Here is a 20,608-nt window from a genome sequence, read left to right as displayed (position 1 = left end):
TTACACGTACAAGTACAACATCTGAATAACTTAATGAGTGTCATTTTCATCAAGTCTTTTTTTTCTTCGTTCAATTTGGTATAAAATAAACATTTGCCTCATAATTAAGAGCTGTTACATGACAGATACAGTTATGCACGAGATTTGACCTCTAAGAAATCAATATTAGAATGCTCTAAATAGCAAACTGTCGTCTAAAATAGAAGTGGTTGATATTATCGATCATGGATTGATGAACGTTATTACGAATGTTTCTATTTTTAGAGTAGTTTTGTTTGATTAATTGTGATATATATGTAACGGTTTCATATTGTATAAGAATAATTCAGGAACATGCATATAACCATTACACATGCATTAATAAGAATAAAAGTGCGAACCTGAGTTGGACAATTTAGATTAGAACAAGAGATTTGCACATGTACTATGGAACTTTATTTTGAGTTTTATTTGTTTCTGTCAGACTACTAGAAAGACTGTTTTTCATTAAACAAATAGTAAAAACTATACGTGCTATATTTCATCAGTTATATAGTAGTTAAACGGATATAAAGTTGAATGAATCTTTTACCATAGTTTAATAGAAACGTTTAAGCACCCATGCCGTTTGATATTTTGCTGTGACCTTTATTTCATTGTTATTCATTGATATATTGCCTTTTTTCAGAATTTAAGCGGCTACTACATCATTTCTGCCCGGAATGAGCGAACTATTAGAACATTGTTATGGAAACCATTACGTCAGTGATCACGTGACTCCAAGTGTCCAATCACGATGCAATATATAGTTATCCAAGGAGAACTTAATGGATTGAGCGATCACTGGAGTTGTTTCTTGATATTATTCATTTCCCATACCAGTGATTGAAGTTAGTTGGAAGAAGTGTTTTAATTGATTTTCTAAAAAAAACAAAACCAGGAGGTTCTCAATATTTGTCAAAGAATCCAAGCAGCTGTAGCATCCTCGCAAAACTTTCAGTTTGGACTAAGCAAAGTAACTGTTTCTCTGATAACAATTAGGAGATCGATTAATAGCACATAATTTTCTCATTATTATTAGTACTTTTATGTCATTTTATGCAACGAAATACTCTGAAATGTGCATTTATAGATGTACATGTATCTGTTAATGTACTGAAATTGTAAAGGTTTAACTATTCTTAATACAATAATGGAAGTAATCATGTGCATTTGAAGAAGTGTCTCCCTTTGTCTAAATCTTTTGATAACATAATAAATTAAAAATGCAGTAACCATGGTTTGAATTTTACATAGATTTTGAGAACCTCCTGGTATTTATATATTTGTATTGTGATACCTCTTAGAATACTCAAATTATCAGACAAAGCCAGTGTGATAAGTTATTATAGTAGTAGAAGTTGTCTTTCTTGATAATGTTTTATACTTGTAGGAGTTGTCTTTCTTATATTAGAATATTATTTATAAAAGATAAGCTTGATTTTTTTCGAATTTAAATATTTTAAATATATCTTTTTTCATGTAGATATTAGAATATTTCAATCTTAAGCTGATTTAGTTTTAACTAATTTTGATTAAAAGTTATTTGTTGAGAATAATAGATGACCATGGTACGGAGATTTATATAAGTGTTACTACGCAATTTTTGTTGTCTATATGAAAATATACTAAATGATTAAATGTATTAAACGTAACAGTAGTATATTGATTCTCTTTGTATAATAATAGATGAAATAACTTCTAAATATCAAATATATTATAGAATAAAGTGACTTTATCTACCCGTAGTAGATGTATTTCAATCTTGAGCGCTGATTAAGTTTTAGTTAATTTTGATTGAAAATTATTTGTTGAGATAAAAAATTACAAGTAATATAGCAAAAATATCTTAACTCCAAGGAAAATTCAAAACAGTAAGTCCTTTATCAAATTGTTAAAATCAGTGATTTGTACCAAATCAGTACTTATTATTAGTTAATAATAATTATTACTAACACTATCTCTTTCTAATATCTAATAATCAGGTATTGACTGTCCCTTTGGTATCTTTCTTCCCTCTTTTATGAGTTGTATGAAACTACCAATTTTTAATTGATTATTTTTTTAAATAAGATGTAAAAGTTTACAACCAATTTCAGTTAAATTAAAGTTATATTACAATATAAAAGTAAAGCTAATTTAAGATAATAACCATCTGCATTATAGATTCATTGATAAAGTAGTGAATATAAATATAATACACTGGCTCTTGTCTGATAAGATTTCCTAAATTCAATACAACACATTCCATAGTGATAGACTTGTATGATCAAGTATATGTTTTCATATAAACTTTTGTTCCCTAATTATAGAACATTTCTACTGGAATCTAGAGACTGGAATACAGTTACTCATGTATGTATTATAAGGCTGATAATTAAAATGCAGATAGGACATATTTGTACTGGAATACTGTCACTCATATTTGTGTCAGAAGATTGATAGTTAATATGCAGATAGGACACACACAAGTGCTGCTTTTTTAACTGTTATTAGTGCTAGATATGAAAGGTTATTTAAACTTTTGCATAAGTAAATATTAGCAAAATTGCTGTCAAACTTTGATTGACAATGGTGACAACTGTTAATGAATTTATGCATGCATACTGAATTTGATTTCATAAACTGACTTTGAATCGATTTTTACTCCTATTTGAAAGAAATGTAAAATTTAAATGCAATGTAAAGTTGGATGATCACTGAGAGATTATGTTGTAGAACCAGCTTTACATGTTTCGACAAAACGCAAAGTCACACTGTATTTAATCTGCTGATTAACTGATTCTTTTCGTCAGTTAATAATGATTTTCAAGTTTTAAAAAAAGCCCAGCTGTAAACAAGCATGGCACATGTATGTATGTTTATTGATTTAAAAAAATATTTCAATTGCATTGTGAAATCAGTAACTTTAGTTGAGCATATAAAAGGGCATATTTATTTACAAGAACCTTATTTGTTTTTCTCATTCGTTTTTTTTTTATATATATTCATGTTGTATATTTAAGTAAAATTAAAAACAACTTAAATACAGTTTTATATTGAAAATAGTTTGATTGGCTTCTTGAACCAATAATTGAAAAAAGGTGCAGCAAGAACGAATCAGATAAAATTCCAGTTAACCAACCAGTCTGCTATGCAGTATCAATGTTGAAATATTTATGCAATTGTACATAGACATTTGTACATGTTTGGGAGTTTGCCTAAGTTATGGGAGACAACTCTTAAAATCTTTAATGCGTTTGAAATCATAATTTTTCCTAAATAATTTTGTGAAACGAAATAAAATTGATCAGTGTCATTTATAAACTTACTGTTAATTTACGGAAAATAGTTGACACAAACGTGACTTTGATGTTTAAGGGTTATCTCCCTTGATGTTAGTTCTGCCTCCGTTAAAAGAAAATTATAACGATAGTTCATTTTCTGATTTATCTGATGTTTGTGTAATTGTTAAATACATGAACATCTATTATGTTATGAATGCTTATTATTTTGTTAGACGAAATGTATAAGTGTTTGAAAATGGCATTTGTTATTCCAACTTTTGGAAAAAAGAAGAAGTTTAAAATTAGACAAGAATTCTTAGTAGTTCGTATTATTAATTTTGTCTGCTGTTCTGTTTTGAAAAGGAAAGTTATAAAAAAACGTTGATTATAGATTTTTTGTGAAATGTTGTGTAAATATATTTTTACTGATCAGGAATGTTAAAATTATCATTATCATCTCATTTATTTGGAGTTGTTTTCCTTTGAATGTTAGATTTTTTAGTTCCTTTTCAATTAAAGTTAAAAAAAACTAAAAAAGGCTACATAGAAGTCATTTAAGTATACTTATATAAACGTACTATTTCGGGACAATTTTCACCAATATGCATGCAATATTCCTATACTGTTATCTGCTAAATAAAGGCAACAGTAGTATACCGCTGTTCAAATTAATTGATTAAAATATTTCCCATTTGAAAGCTTTCCTTTTTTATCAATTAATTTGTTGTTGATATTTTAGAGTTTACATTTTCAATAGGGCACTCTTATCATTTGTATATTGTATGTCGTGTTTTGCTCAGATGTCTTTGTTTTGTAATTTTGTTTCGTTTAGGTCATCCAAAATCTGTTTAATTTGTTAACACCAATATCATGATATTTATTTATAAGTTAAATGATTATTTGGTAAATGGGGTAAGGAAAAAGAACACTATTTTCACTATACGTAGATAGATTAATTGATAGATATTTAATGTAACACGGAGATATAGCCATATACATATAGATTCTACCACCGCATTGAGTGTAATACGATATTTGTCCACTCGAGACAGTTAAATTTTCAAATGTAAAACGCGAGGCTTGGCCGAGCGTTTTAAATATTTAAAATTTAACTGTCGATAGTGCATAAATATCGTTTTACACGAGGTTTGGTGGTAGAATCTGTTTCTCTTATGATTTTCTAACATTATGCAGACAAACTTATTCCTTCTTTTCCAATGATCTGCAAAAAGATGTCTTCTTTCTATGTGACGTCATCAGGCATGGTCGCCTTTTTTCATGCCGTCACAAAAGGAATTTCAGAGGAAAGCAAGAAAATTCGACGTCATAATCGGATTTTAACCAATCAAGTACTGAGATCAAACGAACCACACGTTGATTAATTTTTTTTTATACAATGGGTGCAGAAAGGGATAAATTGACGAAGAATTAGAGAAAAATTAATAACAGGAACAGTTTGTTGCTGTGTTTTACGTTATATGCTGAACAAAAGAATGTATATCTTGTAGCAAGTTAATGCACGCTTCCGTTTATCTAATGTTAGCATTAAAGAACCTAATCCTTATCCCTTCCCATTTTAACTTGATAAAACTATTCTTGCACAGAATTCATCTAATGTTAGCATTAAAGAACCTACTTCTTATCTCCCATTTCACCTTGATAAAATTATTATTCCCAAGAATTCTTCTTATGTTAGCATTAAAGAACCTACTTCTTATCCCCCTCCCCTTTACCTTGATAAAATTATTATTCCCCAGAATTCATCTTATGTTAGCATTAAAGAACCTACTTCTTATCCCTCTCTCCTTTACATTGATAAAATTATTATTCCCCAGAATTCATCTAATGTTAGCATTAAAGAACCTACTTCTTATCCCCCTCCCCTTTACCTTGATAAAATTATTATTCCCCAGAATATAGGGAAACAGCTGTAAGGTTGTACTTTTATATATTATCCCACTATTAACTTATTTATTACTTTATGTAGATATTTTTTATATGCATTGCTGTGATATTTCAGTGGTAAATGGTAACAAAATTTTGGTCAAATATAATTAGTTTCAAAAAGTTAAAAAATCTTTCATATATTGATTTTCAAGTATAAAAAGTATAATTAAAGATACAGTTTGAAATCTTCTGTCCCTGTCTTTAAGTATACTTTACATTCCCTTAACAGTTTGAAACCTCGTGATAAAACCCTTGATGCAATGTTGTAGTTTGATCGATCTTTTGGTAGATTTGTGATAGCATATAGACTTAGAAAATGTCGTTAAATTTATCGTTTAATTCTTTTTCATAACAGTTACTCTGTGTTTTAGTTGTCAGGACTGATGAAACCAATCTCATGATAAAATGAAATATTTATAGTTTGATAGATAAACATTTATTGCAATTTAGAGTTCTGTGATTTAATTTGAAAAACCTGTGGTCAAAAGTTCTATGTTAGTGTCTGGCGTATTACATTATAAACCTGGAACCTTTGATAACTATATATTACCCTTATGATGACGTTATTTGCATATATTGCTAATTCGTTTCTTCCAACTATTATCTCCCCTTGAAGGAATCTTCATTTTTGGTGTGTTGGTAAAGATAATCAGTCCAAATTCTCAAAAATCAACACAAACTAAATGTTAAGTTACATTGATATTATATGATAAACGATGATGAAAATGAATGAAATAGTTTGTTTACATTTTGTACATCAACGATCTTTTCCGATCTTGCGTAAGAAATGTTTAACTTGATTTTCTAAAAACAAAAAAAAATCTTTCCCACAGGTTTCCAAATATTTTTATATTTAAAAATGAACCACAAGATGACTTAAAAAGTTTGACATTTAGAAGAGAGTCAAAAGGGAACTAACTTTTACTGTGCATATAAGAATGAATTATGATTGATTTTATTGTTTAATTTATTTTTCTGTGTACTGTTTTGTGTCATGTTTTCACCTGTGTGATCTCTTTAATTTAATGCACGATACATATTTTATATTTTCATATGTTCAAGATATGTAAATATATTTAAAACCTTGAATAAATTCCAGTTGAGATAACATAAATAAAAAAAACGGTTTTTATTTCTTTCAACGTAAAACGTAAAAATTACAAATTGCCTCACTCCGAGAAATTCAAACCGGAAAGACCCTAATCAGATGCAAAATCAAGAGTGCATACACATTAGACGATGTATTAATGACTTGGTACAGGCTTTCGCTTATGCAGACCATGTAAATTCCATTCGTCACTTCTCTTTATCTACCTCTCATCACCTACTAAACACTATGCATCAAGAGGACTGTGTACAGACACCTTTACTGTTCGTGGCAAAAAGTAAAATAACAAAAATACCGACACTGCATGAAATGATTAGTTTAAGGAATCAATAAACTACTTGAAAATCAGTTGTAAGTTCCGAGTTTATTATTTTCCTGGTAGTTTATTGGTCAAGTAAACGCAATATTTAATAGTAGTTTACAAATGGTTTACTGGATGCAGTAAGTTCACGAATCGACAACTGATTTACTGTCCAGTATTTTTCAAATTTATTGAAGTTTAATAGACATACAACTTCAAATTTAATGTAGAGGATACATGTATAACATGATTTACTACACATTAAAGTCAAAGATATTCCAAACAGAAAGCTGTTTACTGTGGTTTTAATTCTGATTAAACATCGAGTTGCAAATTTAATACAACAATAAACTTTCATTTAATGCAAATTGAAATCAGATTCAACTCCAAGTTTAAAGATTTAATGTGTGATATAACTAGATTTACTTCAAATTGAAACTCATTTTGACTCCATATGCTATAAACAAATATGTGTATTATTCGTGTTTGTTGCACTAAATATATGCCAATTGATCTGCAAATGCACTACAGAAAACAGTTTTCATCAATATATCACCAATAACAGTTCTTACAAACTCTATCATTAATGCATGACATATTTGTTTATGGAAAAATTCGCCAGTATTACAAATGAAGCCATAATTGTGCACTCTAAGTTGCCTCAACCAATAATTCGAATCAAAGACTCATGATTGCCTCAAAATATGAGATAATTACAGTGAGAGAAACAAGCTGTCTGTAATGGAGAATTCACTTTGCCTGACTAAAGCGAAAACCTGAATAAAAAAACACAATTGTATAACGTATTAACTAAATTTATTCTTTATTTTCAATTTACAAATACATGACATATCAAAGAACTAACATTCCTTTATATAATAATTTGAAAACAAGAACAATATCTGCATACATATTGAATTATACAACTCTAACTTTGTGCGTTTTTTGATTTTTTTGTTATACTGAGCGGTTTTAAGGAACAATAAAACATACATAAAACATAACATTTAAATATAATAAATATTACGATATTTGAAGAATCCTATTGTTGTGGTTTGGGAACAGTATATCTAACATATATATGTTCCTGTTGTGGTGGATTCTATTTTATGACCTAATTGATCCTAATTTTAAACTAACAATTGTTTTAATAGAAAGAGTTAGTTCCCTTTGAATACAAAAGTTTGAGCTGAATAATGAAATCCAACGTAATTTGGAGGGTTTTAAAAGCACCCAATTATATGCAACCGGTTACCCCGTTCTTATAAAAAATAATAATTATACGAAAATTATCATACTATGTTTTTATAAGAATCTAAATAATTATGAACGTATTTATAAAAATTTAAGTTAAACATGTTAAAACAAAACCTTCTAAATATCCCGCTGCTGTACCGTAATTATATTTTATTTCATTACAACACCCGATATCCCAAAGTGAATGTTGTTTATTCTCTTCTTTTGATTTATTTTGATTTTTTGTAATTGCTAATTACTTCACTCTTAATCTTCACATATATAATTATTCAAAATATCCATCTTATCACTTTTCAACTGACATAACTTGTAAACTAATAAGTGTAAATCATTCGTTTATATGAGTTTGTAACGTTTAAATAAGGTTACAATTAAAGCAAAATTCTGTTTATCTATGTCTGCACTTTAAACATACCTTCATTAAACTTAAAAAATTTCTTCATTTTTTTTAAAGATACGAAAATTGTTCTTATTCTAACAAGAGTTGTTTCCCTTTTATTGTTCAATTGGTATAACGAATCACATAATATTATGTGTCCCTAGTCACGTACGTGCATGTGTATATGTTTAAAATATTATATTTGATTATGCTTGCTTGGACACCAATGACCAAAATACACAATGAAGAGTTTCACAAAGACAAGGATTTTTAATGTAAAATCAGCTGTTGTCTACATGCATTGTATAATTGCTTACATAAGGATAGCAGATTCACTTTTATTACTACTACATGGCTTTTTCATATATTGTATAATCACGCACAAAAGAAACATTAAAAATATTGAAATTTAATTTATCCGAAGTTTCTTACTATTTCGAAGAATTTCCATTTTGTCTTAAACAATTTAATACTGTGTGTGTGCAAATACAATAAACTTCTTGTTTACGCAGGAGCACATCATATATTAAACAAAAACAACGTCCGTGATGTTAGGTTTCAAATCAAAAAGGTTATAATTTTGTTTTGCCAATGATATGTTATTTATAATTTTGCCTATTACTACAGTATTTTTGTTTCAAGAAGCACTTTAAATTAACTATTTGTATCAAAACATCCTCCTACGACCCGCTTGTTGTTGTTGAAGACGGTATGCTGACATACGGGTGTATTTTTTGTATAATTGTTCGCATCCATTTCATTTCGTGATGACTGAAATATGTTAACATAATAATTGAAAATTACCAGCGTTTTTCTTTGTTTTTGTAGCTTTGGACATTTAATTATGTAAAAATTAATAACAATTACATGTAGCAATTACTGCATTCCTAAAAAATATACATTTTAATCAATGACTTTTACTATCTAAACACCCATTCATGTCCTGGCACGACTTCTGGTTTTTTCCTTGAAGAAACTGCTCCAACCTTTCGAATATTATTCTGCCGTCTGCTTCTCTTGCTAAGTTTATTTTCGTGTTTCTGGTCTAGTTTTTTGACTAATTTGTCAAAATCGTCAGACCTCCAAGGCAGAGGTCTGACGATAAACGACCCTTCGTCTTCTGAATCGGTTTGTTCAGAAGACATATACTGTATCTCCATACTTGACATAACTGTTTCTTTTTGTTCTTTTGGCATGCTGGATTTTTCTTTTAATGCCTTTTTTCTGTTGTTTAATTTCTAAAAAAAGAATTAAGCTCTAATCAAAATTTCTTTAATATCATTTTGAATATATACAAATAGATTCTATATATGCCTTAATAACTCTCTTCAATAAAGACATTATTATTTTCGTTATTTCTATAAACAATAACGTCCAGCAAAAACCAATCTAATTTTTTTTTTGTATATAATTACACCTAATATAAGAAAGCCATATTTTGATTGGTTGATAGCCAGTGTATTTTTCGCATATTCTAATATTTTTCCTCATTTCAAACGAATTTGCCTGTTTTTCATCCCTGACGGTGAATTTGTCCGAAATACCATGGTATTTGTCATTTTTGGATATTCCTTTTTCACCCTCTCGAGCATCCTCCCTCAATAAAACTTGGATATGACGTTACATAAAAAAGCGAGCTAACGCGTATTAGTACATGTATAATTCCCACAGTTTTATGATAATTTCCTCTTAGCCTCAAAATTATGCATAAACATGTTAATGAATTGTAGCTTTCAAGTTTAAAAAATCAAAGAGTTTCATTCCAAATCTATACGGTGTAATTAAACAGATATATCATGTTATGTTCGGGTATTTGTGAAAAATACCAGTCTTGGGACCGAATTATTTCGCCTAAGCTAGCGGCTCGGGAAATTTTACAGTCCCTTGACTGGTATTTTCTGCAAATACCCCTCCATAACATGATATATCTGTCCAAAAGCGCCTGCAAAATGATGCAACTTAATTCTAGCATGCGATCCTATATCTGACGCCATAAGAAATAGTCGACATTTTATTGTAGCGTTACGGGCTCACTCCCTATGTATTTTACTAACCCTCTATGGATCCGTATGGGGGTCAGTAGCGAACCATATAACTTATAATAGAAAATAAATTAAGTTAAAAGGGGTCCTTAATCATTGTTAATTTAGAGTGATATAAGTATATAATAACAAATAAAGCTCCGCTCTTAATCCGTTGACTGTTATAATAGACTGTATATGCAGTTTGCAGAAAATTAAAATTGATGTATCAGAAATCTATATACCACTGCTTTTTTTTGGAACTAATACAGATTAAAGTAATCCAAGAATCGGGGTTTTTTTCCAAATTGTTTACCATATTAAAAAAACAGTTCTTACTCTTTTCAATCTGCTGTACACAGCCATTTTCTTGTTATGTTCTTCTTGTTTACCAGTCTCTTCTCTTCTTTTCTTTGCTTTGAACGATTCAAAATTTGTCTTTATTCCTTCTACAAAACAAAACTTCTACTTAATGCAATTCAAAATAATAATTAAACAAACGATTGCTTTTCTCGAATTGAGACTAAACCGTGTCAATTGGTAGTCCATTGTAGATTGTTTTGATGTGATATGATCGAAATGAAAATAAATCTACTAAAGTTACATGATATTATGCATTTGCAAGTAAGTGATTCGATAACACTAAAACTTGTTTATGATATGGAAACTATACAGCGTTTCAAAATATAATTGAAAGTTATCAGTACCGCAGAACTGCAATTTCGCCAATTTTTTAATTATTTATTTTTGTGTACTACAAACCTCTTACAACCCCCTCCACTTCGTCAGGATATTGACCTTTTACGAATTCAATGATGAAATCGGACATCTCTTTATTCTCTGCAGAATTATATCTGAAAAAAATCATTTGAAAATTAATCTTACTGGATATTACAGCTGAACAAAGGAGATCATTTCTTAAGCAAGAGTGTAACAAATGTCGGTAAAATAATCAATGTGTGCTGAAAAGTTGTTTGAATCTGACTTGAAGTATGATAATTAAATAAACTTAATATATCTTGCAAACTTTTCATTTAAAATGACTTAAAAGTTCAGATTTAAACTCGAATTAGAGTTATGATAAAAGATTGGAAGTAGCTTTATGATCATGTTTTGCTTTAGTTTTTTAATTCAAAAAAAAAATCTGTTTCAATGTCGTTAATCACAGATAATCGACCATAATCATTTCCGAAAACCGAATTGTTTACTGATAAATGTTGACACATACATAACTGATTAATTGCATGTAGATATACCATGCGTTTTTTTTTCAATTTCCAACGGAATTTTAAAATCATTTAATTATAAACATACTTAAGGATATTGCCAGCTTCGTTCTTTGTTTTCCAGATGAAATCCTTTTCAGTCATACCTTGCTGGAAACCACACCGTATTGATTGCTGAAAGGGAAAAGATACGCTCTTACATGTATGCATTTGAATGCTTTTAATTGCATGCATAAAATAAAAAAAAAACTGAGAACTGAACAAATGCATATGTGTAGAAAGTCTCAAATTATACAAAAGAGTAAAATATATATACATAGAATTTCACGACTTCATTAATATTACGTTTTAATAAACACAACAACATGTATTCAAAGTTAGTAAAATGTCCCAGTTTTTGTACAATTAATACACAAATTGTAAGCGTGCAATATTTATGCGAATCTTTTGCCGACAACAATCATGTTCAACGCTTAGCTTTGTAATCCGTTGAAAAATAAAAATAAATGACAATTTGCTAAAAGTATTGAATTTTCATTTCGCAAACATAGTGCATATTGTTATGTTGCACTACATAAAAATAAAGATTGTATATATATATATATAAGCTATCCCTTCCTTCATGCACAATGAATAATTACTTACTGCAATTTGTGCAGGGACGTTAATCTTTTGGCTTCCTTTTTTTGATGCATCTGTTTTTGAGTGTAGCATTTGAATCAAAATATCCACTTTCTTTTCAACATTACTTTGATTTTCTTGCACTTTTACCAGCTGTCTTTTCATTTTGATGACTTCACTTGTTAAAGTGTCAATCTAGAAGAAATACAAATAACTAAATCATTTGTAAAACATGAATTACAAAACTTAATGAAGTTTATCATTTAGGAAATAAAAAAGATACGTCATACATAAATATATACTGTATGTACCCCCCAAAAAAAACTTTAAATGTATGAGAGTCATTGACTTTTTACAAGTTGTGTTTATTACAGATTAAAAGCACAACATTATTATTTATTCATCTGAAAAAATCAACAAATTTAAGATTAATTATGTAAATGAGCATCTATACGCAGGTTTTTACTGTCTTTTATAATTGAACAACATTGAATAATTGTAGCAAATAACTCTGGCGATATTTCACTAAATTCAAGCATTTTGATTATTGTTTGAATTTTAATTTCCCATGGAAAAATTCTTTTGGCATTATCTGCCTCTCTTTAATATATTTTTCTATTTATGTAAAATTTGAAAATCATGATAACTGGTTTGATGATTTTTTGTCCTGACTGGAATGAAATCCAGATGATTTATACGAAATAAAGAGATATGAATATGTATAACTGTCTTATACAAATAATCCGTGTTCAAAAGTCTGAATAAAAGGACAAATCTGTGCAGTCTTTGAAAATGATAGTCTTTTGATTCCATCAAGGAGGTTACTTAAAGTTCTCATATAACTAGTCACGATACCAATCCTCTATAAACAGGCTTCTATTGATTCTCAAAATATATTCACTTATGAATGTTATATATAATATAAAACAACATATATAATGACGTGAATATATGACAGCATGCATTCGTTATTCGGATTCGGACAAAGATATAAGTGCTACCAAAGCTCCAAAATTAATGGATACTTAAGAAATTAGAAATCCAGAAAGAAGAATACCGAATTGAAACCTGTTACAGATCCAAGTTTGCCGTTTCATTCAGAAGATTCTACTTTAGTAAGTATAGTAAATAAACAGGAATGTATATTGTTCAGGGTTTGGGATGTCGATCTAGAATGATGCAAAAATGCGTGATATTTAAAGATAACATTTATTAATAAATTACAAATAAAGTTTTGTTGGATAATGGAAAAATGCACACAAGTTCAAGAGAATATTTATCATTTAATTGTAAAATCAAATGACAGAAAAATAAACGTAAATAAAACAAATTAAGAAAGTTTAACTTGGTGTTAGAACAATTTCCTACAAATATAAATGTAAAGTGTTAAATGTTTAAGCATATTTGATAACAATGTCTCAAAAGTGTCCCCCAGCTAATTGATAAATGTGTCAGCTTCGAAGGCATAAAGATAATTGTATTAATATACTTTTAAAATTAATAGACTTGAACAATTAAGATTGAGTCATTCTGCCTTTATCCGATATAGTCCATTGTTTATTGAAAGAGATCGAAGAAAGCTATTGTATTGAGTAACAAAATATTCACGTGTCAAATTAAGTCCAGTTCTGCTATTTAAAGTCGTACAAAACTATTTGGTTCATTACACTGTGAACCAGAATAAACTGTAGTTAGCAGCCTATCTTTAAAGGTTAGAACATATGTTAACATTGTTTTATAGTTTGTTTTTTAAATTTAGAGGAATCGCGATCAAATAATGTAAAGATGTTTTCTAGTAAAGTAATTTTATTCACATTCGCAAGTAAAATCGTGATAAATTATAGGCAAAGTTTGAGATAAAATTAAGTTAAATAATTTCGATAAAAGGTTCTTTACTTATAAAAAAAAAGTATTTAACTTATTCGTATGGATAACTTTTGAAAATACAATTATTAATTTGATTCTTGATTAAATATTAAAAGTAAACGAATTCAGGGGAGATAACAGATGACACGACTGTTCATTTATGGCGCGTATACTATTGTCGGGTTTTGTATTATTGTTTGATTTATATCGCGAATTATTTGATGTATACCTATGATGGAAAAGTAATGTAATAGGCTCTATTGTGAATACTTGATTAGACTGTGAACCAGAATAAAATGTAGTAAGCAGACTGGATTATCTTTTAAGGTCCCGTTGTCATGCCGAATCCAAGCTAGTTCCCAAAAATGTAACTTCAATTTGAGTAGTTCCCCGCAAAAAAGAATTGATAAAACCATGAAAGAAAGACTACAACACGAATTACAAAAACGGGATCAAGTTCCCGCATAATAGATCGTTAACAACTTCTCAAATGAGGGGATTCGCCCTTTATTTCATTTGATTTGGTTAAAATATATAAGGTTAAAAGGTGGGGATCTTGACTGTTTACAAGTTCTCAATCAGGAGGGGATGGCATGCAGTGACCCACAGGGCACGCGCCTTATATTTTATTCTATTTGTTTAATTGTACCATACATAAAATTCATATGGTTTAGGGGTGGGGATCCCGACCGTTTACATGATAAAAGCACATTCTAATCTGATATTGAAGGGGTCGGGGTGACCCACAGGGACTCAGCAAATTTGTTTCATTGTCCTAGGGTCATTACTGGAGAATGCGTGTGTCTATCACTTACGTTTTTCAAGTTAAAATCATTTGAAAATCCATATGGTTCTAAAGTCAACATCATATATTTAAATTGAAATATATTGTAAAATTGTAGAATATTTTCAGTTTTTGCCGCAGTTTCAATTATACAATATTCACATAGCTACCGAAAATGAATAGATAATTCCGATTAGCGGCTTTTGACTCCGTTTTAATTTAAAATAATTGACCATGCAACTTAAGTTGTATAGCTATATGTAGATACGCATTGAAAACCCAATTAACGTATTGATATTGTATATAAATATTGATTTTGCAACAGTTCGTTTAGACACCATGGTAATAGTGCGAATGATTGGTCTTTATTTTCTTTAAAATATTTATCTTATTTTGAAAATAAATTAACATGTGTGTACAATAATAATCAGAGAATGATAACAAGGATCAAGAATCGGGTTAACAAAGAGATACAAGTGGTTTTGCTGAAAATAGAAAACTCGATGAATAAATCAGAATGAAGTGTACGTCACTGTTTTGTATTTATTCCATTATTTGATATGCCTTTCTTTTTGTGTGGTTAGTATTTTTAAATTAAAGGACATTCTTGTTGGGGTAAAATATTGTTTCAATTATTTTCCTTTAACCGACATGATCGACAAAATTTAGATCACAAAAGAATAAGGATATTTAACACCTAAACACACGTTATCATTAATTTTCAAAGATAATAAAGAAATATTTTTTTAGTTGTTTAATCTTTATAAGTTAATTGAAGTCATATGAAACCTCAAATTAAAAAAAAAAATTAAAAATACTTCATATACGTTTTTATATCAAAACGGATAGTTTGCATTAATTAATTTATGTTCATTTACACTTCTCTGAAGAAAATTATTTATTTGTCAACATTTAGAAGTTTCCTTTTTTTAAATTGCTTGCATCCAGGAAGCAATTCGCCGACATATTTTCCAAATGCAAGTGACCATAGGTTACAAGAGCGCAATTATTCGTAATGCATTTTCCATAGGGTACCACTAGTGTGCCGTATTTTTTTTTTCTCGAAGACTACACAAACTAGGGAAAAACGGGTGGCAGTTCCTGTTACTAGAAATGCCAGTGTTGCATTACAACAAATAAAAAATATAGGGTCATGCGGCTCAAATTTACTTAAAATGCATTTGAAAAATATCGTCTACTTTTGTCGCTTAATGAAAAAGGCATATTTTTAATGGCTCCGACGTGCAGAAATTGAAGATATTTTCTATACTTTGTGAAATGTGAATATGATTTTCGGAAATTTTTAAACCTATTTGGATAAGCTTTCGATTAAATGTAATTCCAATCCTGTATCAACCAATCAGAAGCCGTATAGGATTTTATTCTGAGTACCAGCATAAAAAAACAAACTTGCCGGTAAAATAATGTAAATAAATAATTGCGCTCTTGTAACCCTTAGCGCGACCCTTCTCGTAAACATCCGGTGATCGCAATATACGCAACGATCTGTCACTAATATAACTATCATCTGATTTAACATGTTATTACTTCATAACAGACAGAGAGTAAAAAAAATGACGATTATAATATACTATTTGTTTGCCAAAAAAAATGACGATTATAATATACGATTTGTTTGCCAAAACAATGATAAAATAGTCCACAGAAGAATATGCATGCATTGGTTCAATAATTGGATATTAAACATTATGTTTCAACAGTCACTGTGTCATATGACTTTAATTGATTAGATGCTTTTTTATTTATTCATCAATCGGGATCCTGTCCCCAACTATATATCTTTGGCAAAATCGTGTCCGTTGTAAGCAGACGGTTAGACAAAATTAAATCACAACATATTACAATTAGTAAACACTGCATTGTGGGAATTTTCATCGATATTAAAGTTTTTAATTACCTTGTTTGCTGATCCTGTAGTCTGATCTTTTCTTGATATACCGTCTGTGACAGGTGTAGGTGACCTGCTAGAATGTACATCTCCAGATAAAGGTGTTCTTAGAAAAGTCGGAATGATTGACCTGCTGGAACATGGTGTACTTGCCAAATTCGTTGGGGTACGAGAATTCATTTGAACGGATGGAGTACTAGAACGACTGACTGATACGCTACTGCATTCCAAAACACTGTCATTTACCGATGACATGGACTCATCGGGTATATTATCCTCTGGTCCACCACATGCTCCTGTCATAGTATCACTGGTTGATGTTTCCACTCTCTGTCTTTTGTTGCTGTTTTCATCTTCACCAGATGAATAGTATCGTAGATGAAGACTTTCATCTTCAATAGACACATTTTCGATTTTATCAAGTTCATCGTCACTAGATAGTAAAGATGAATAATCCATCACGAGTTATAACTACAATACAACTCTTTTTAAAGAAATACAAAGATCTAGACTATTAAACTGGCTATCTATAAATGAAGGACAGACTATTTATACTCAAGTAGTATTATTTAGGGTGTGTGTTTTTATATAGGTTGCATAGACAAAGTAAGTTACTGTAAATTAATTCTGAACGTCCGTGCCCAGAAGTTGTCAAGACAAAGGGAGCACTATATTGGCAAGTAGAGTACTTCCATACCCAGACGTTTAATGTGTGGTAATAGAAGAACATTTGTGCACAAATGACCGTGCAACAATGTGCATTGATAACGGGATACGTTAAGAAACAGATCGTCATAGATTGAAACATTAAAAAATAAACCACGAAAACCCCTAAATAGTATAGCTATATATCGTGAAAAATGGTATACTAGGGCCGTGTCAACGAAGATTTCATATGACTTGGACGTGTCTTAGGGTGTTCTTATGGCACGTCTTAGTACTAAGTCAGTTTAACGAGTGTCTTAATTTAAAAATAAAATATAACAAATTTGCTCCAAAGTCGGGATATATCCATAGGTGTCTTACAATGGTCTTGGGATAAACCTAGATAAATATATATATTACAAACATAAAGGAATCTGATGTACAGTAGTTGGCGTTTGTTTATGTAAATAAACGTGTTTCTCGTTTCTCTTTTTTTTTTATATATATAGATTATAGACCGTTGGTTTCCCCGTTTAAATGGTTTTACACTAGCAATTTTGGGGTCCTTTATAGCTTATTATTCGGTGTGAGTCAAGGCTCCGTGTTGAAGGCCGTACCTTGACCTGTATTAGAATAAACAAAATATCCTTAGTATAACTAGTTTATGTTTTTTAAAGATTCGAAAGTCTTGCATTGTTAAAAATTTGTTAACCAATTGCTTTAATATCTATCATTGATTAAGGTGCGTTTATATTATTCTGTGTTAGTTTTTGGAACACAACGTATGTTTGATAACCCTTTGGTAGCTAAAAAAGAACTAATCTAAGGCCGTGTTCATATTGACCTAAATTCTGTGTTGTGTTAACTCACACATAAACAAAACATAATTGCGTTCCCATTGATAACACTCAATGTTAACATGCAGTTTAAATCATGTTTTGTCTACATGCAGTCGATAGTCGATGTAGGCCTTGTGTAGGTTAAGTGTGCACAATGAAACTAGGCATTCAGAACTTTAATTTTCCCATGTATATTTAAAAAAAGAAACATTTTTTTTTTATAAAATTGATACTTACAACACTTATTAATAAAGTTCTTTACCGAAATATTTGTCTAAACTTGATATATTTATTAGTTATAAAAACAATTTACGTAGCCTTATTCACCCCTAATCAAGACTCATCCATCATCATTGCCGAACACATAATTCATTTGAAAAGGTCTTCCCGAATCGATTAGACGTACATACTGACAGAAATATTTGCCACTGGTCTGTATACTCAAACAACGATTCACTTATAAATGCATTACTGAAAAAGGGTGAGGTTAATTGTTTGTTTGTGTAGTACATGAGACCCACTCCCTTTGCCAAATACTCATTGGAGACAAAAAAAGGATTTGAAACAAACAGAAGAGATAGAAATGTAGTGATCCTTGACATCGCAATTCTTTTTTTCTTCGTCTGTAAGCACGCTGATGACGATCCTATGTTTTAATGCGTAATCGAGACATCTTTAAACTACTGCAAATCATCTAAAATGACTTTCTTAAAGGAGCAACCACTTTACTTCCAAAAAAACAAGGGGGGGGGGGGGGTTCTGAGTCAGATTTTTTTCTCGCGCGAATTTTATAATTAGTTCTGTTTCGTAGGTGCCAATTCAACATTTAACACTATAATGTATGGGGAAACTTTGGATTCAGAATATTTGTTCATTTTATAATCATCTGAACGGCCCGATTTAAAAAAAAATCAAATTGTGGAAAAATCCCCCACCCCTTTTTAAAAGTCGTTTCCTCACTGCTAGAAAAGTTGTTCGAAAATTTGAATTCGGTTCTACGTAATGAACATTCAAATGACATATAGTTTACAAGTGTGAACAAATCTTATGTACAGGTAACTAAACAAGGTGTATAGATGTGAACAAATTTAATGTGAAACTAGTGTACATTACATTAAACCAAATGTAAACATGTTTACTGTACACGGCGTTTGATATGAACACGGCCTTATACATATGATCATCTATAAATACACCAGTTCTAAATACATTGAGATATTCCGGTCATTTGGTGAAGTACTTTTAGAAATAAAATAATAAATTAAATACAATATATAGTATGAAATGGGCATCCATCGCATCTCACTCAACAGTATGTTTGACGATGTCAAGTTATTTCGCTAATTTTAATTAATTCGTACTGCCCCTTTTTTAAGATTTAATACAAAACGCTTTTAAACCACACATCCCATATAGCCTGCTATGACGCGACACTTTTTTTTTTGTGTTTCTGCTATTGATGGTCATCCAAAGATGCATTACTTTATATTGTCAAATATAAAATTATGTATAAAAAATGTATTGGTATATTTATATTAAAATTTTTCATCAACCAGTATTATACAGAAATGCTAGCATCATGGGTAAAATTGTATAAAAGTTATAGCACGACGGCTAGTTTCTAGGCTTCATTAGTAAAATAGCAAGATCACTATCCAATTAACAACTTATTGATATATCGTTTTGTGAACATTAAATTGTTTATTTGTCTTCACAGCAGGGATTGTGTTATGACTGATAAGAAAATGACCAGCTACTGACTTTTGAAGTTTTTTTCTCAAGCGTATTTTGGAAATTTATTCTGTTAATAACTGTGGCCAAATCTTATATTTGCTATGCTAAATTGTATACAATCGAAGAAAATCAACAAAACCTATATTTTTCTATAACACATCGTTTTCTGGTAATAAAAGGAGACACGGGTAATATGTTCTCTTTAGAAAAGGGGAATGTGAAGAAAACATTTTGTTTTTTTAAGAACGAAAGAAGATGTGAATTATACAATACATGGCCATAATGATTCGTCACGGCCTACAATTTTTTGCTGTATATATTACATAAAATGTACAGGATTCTTGTCTTCATATAAAAAATGAGGGACCATTTCTTGATGGATTTTAATCAATTTGGTAACAATTGACGCAAAACTATTTTTACAGTGGATGACCGTGAGGGCATTCCGGTGTATTGCTATCGCCTAGATTTCCATTACGTAATATTCGTTTTGAGTTTTTATCCGATCTATAAACATGATAACTACGCGGATAATAACGAGTGCAAAATAGCATTCTTTATCGATTGTTATAAAAACAACTCTTCAATGAATACTGATAATAAATATTTTTGTTTAAACCATTAATTATGAAAATGTGTTGTCGTTAGATAAATATGTATAAGTAAAAACAATCATTGATAATATCT

The 20,608-nt window shown here is 29.9% G+C and overlaps 2 protein-coding genes across 9 annotated transcripts in view; one reads left to right on the top strand and one right to left on the bottom strand.

Annotated features, from left to right (window-relative positions):
- The window catches only part of LOC143054394 (neo-calmodulin-like), a 121,095-nt gene extending 114,741 nt beyond the window's left edge, over window positions 1-6,354 (top strand). For all 8 annotated transcript variants that reach the window (XM_076227402.1, XM_076227403.1, XM_076227408.1 and 5 more), the window contains exon 5: window positions 668-6,354. In XM_076227402.1, the coding sequence (XP_076083517.1) occupies window positions 668-705 (38 nt within the window). In that variant the 3' untranslated portion in view covers window positions 706-6,354. The remainder of the gene's footprint in view (window positions 1-667) is intronic.
- Window positions 6,355-9,164: 2,810 nt separating this feature from the next.
- LOC143054392 (uncharacterized) lies at window positions 9,165-12,446 on the bottom strand. Its single transcript, XM_076227400.1, has 5 exons — window positions 12,169-12,446; window positions 11,612-11,697; window positions 11,060-11,151; window positions 10,637-10,746; window positions 9,165-9,514 (listed from the first exon to the last, which is right to left on the bottom strand). Exons 1-5 carry the CDS (start codon window positions 12,307-12,309, stop codon window positions 9,197-9,199), a joined length of 747 nt encoding a protein of 248 aa, XP_076083515.1. The 5' UTR covers window positions 12,310-12,446; the 3' UTR covers window positions 9,165-9,196.
- Between the last annotated feature and the right edge of the window lie 8,162 nt (window positions 12,447-20,608).

This window comes from Mytilus galloprovincialis, chromosome 12, assembly GCF_965363235.1.
Source record: "Mytilus galloprovincialis chromosome 12, xbMytGall1.hap1.1, whole genome shotgun sequence".
In the NCBI taxonomy this organism is placed as follows: domain Eukaryota; kingdom Metazoa; phylum Mollusca; class Bivalvia; order Mytilida; family Mytilidae; genus Mytilus; species Mytilus galloprovincialis.
The sequence above is the reverse complement of the archived record's forward strand: the minus strand, read 5'-3'. Positions and strand labels throughout refer to the sequence as shown.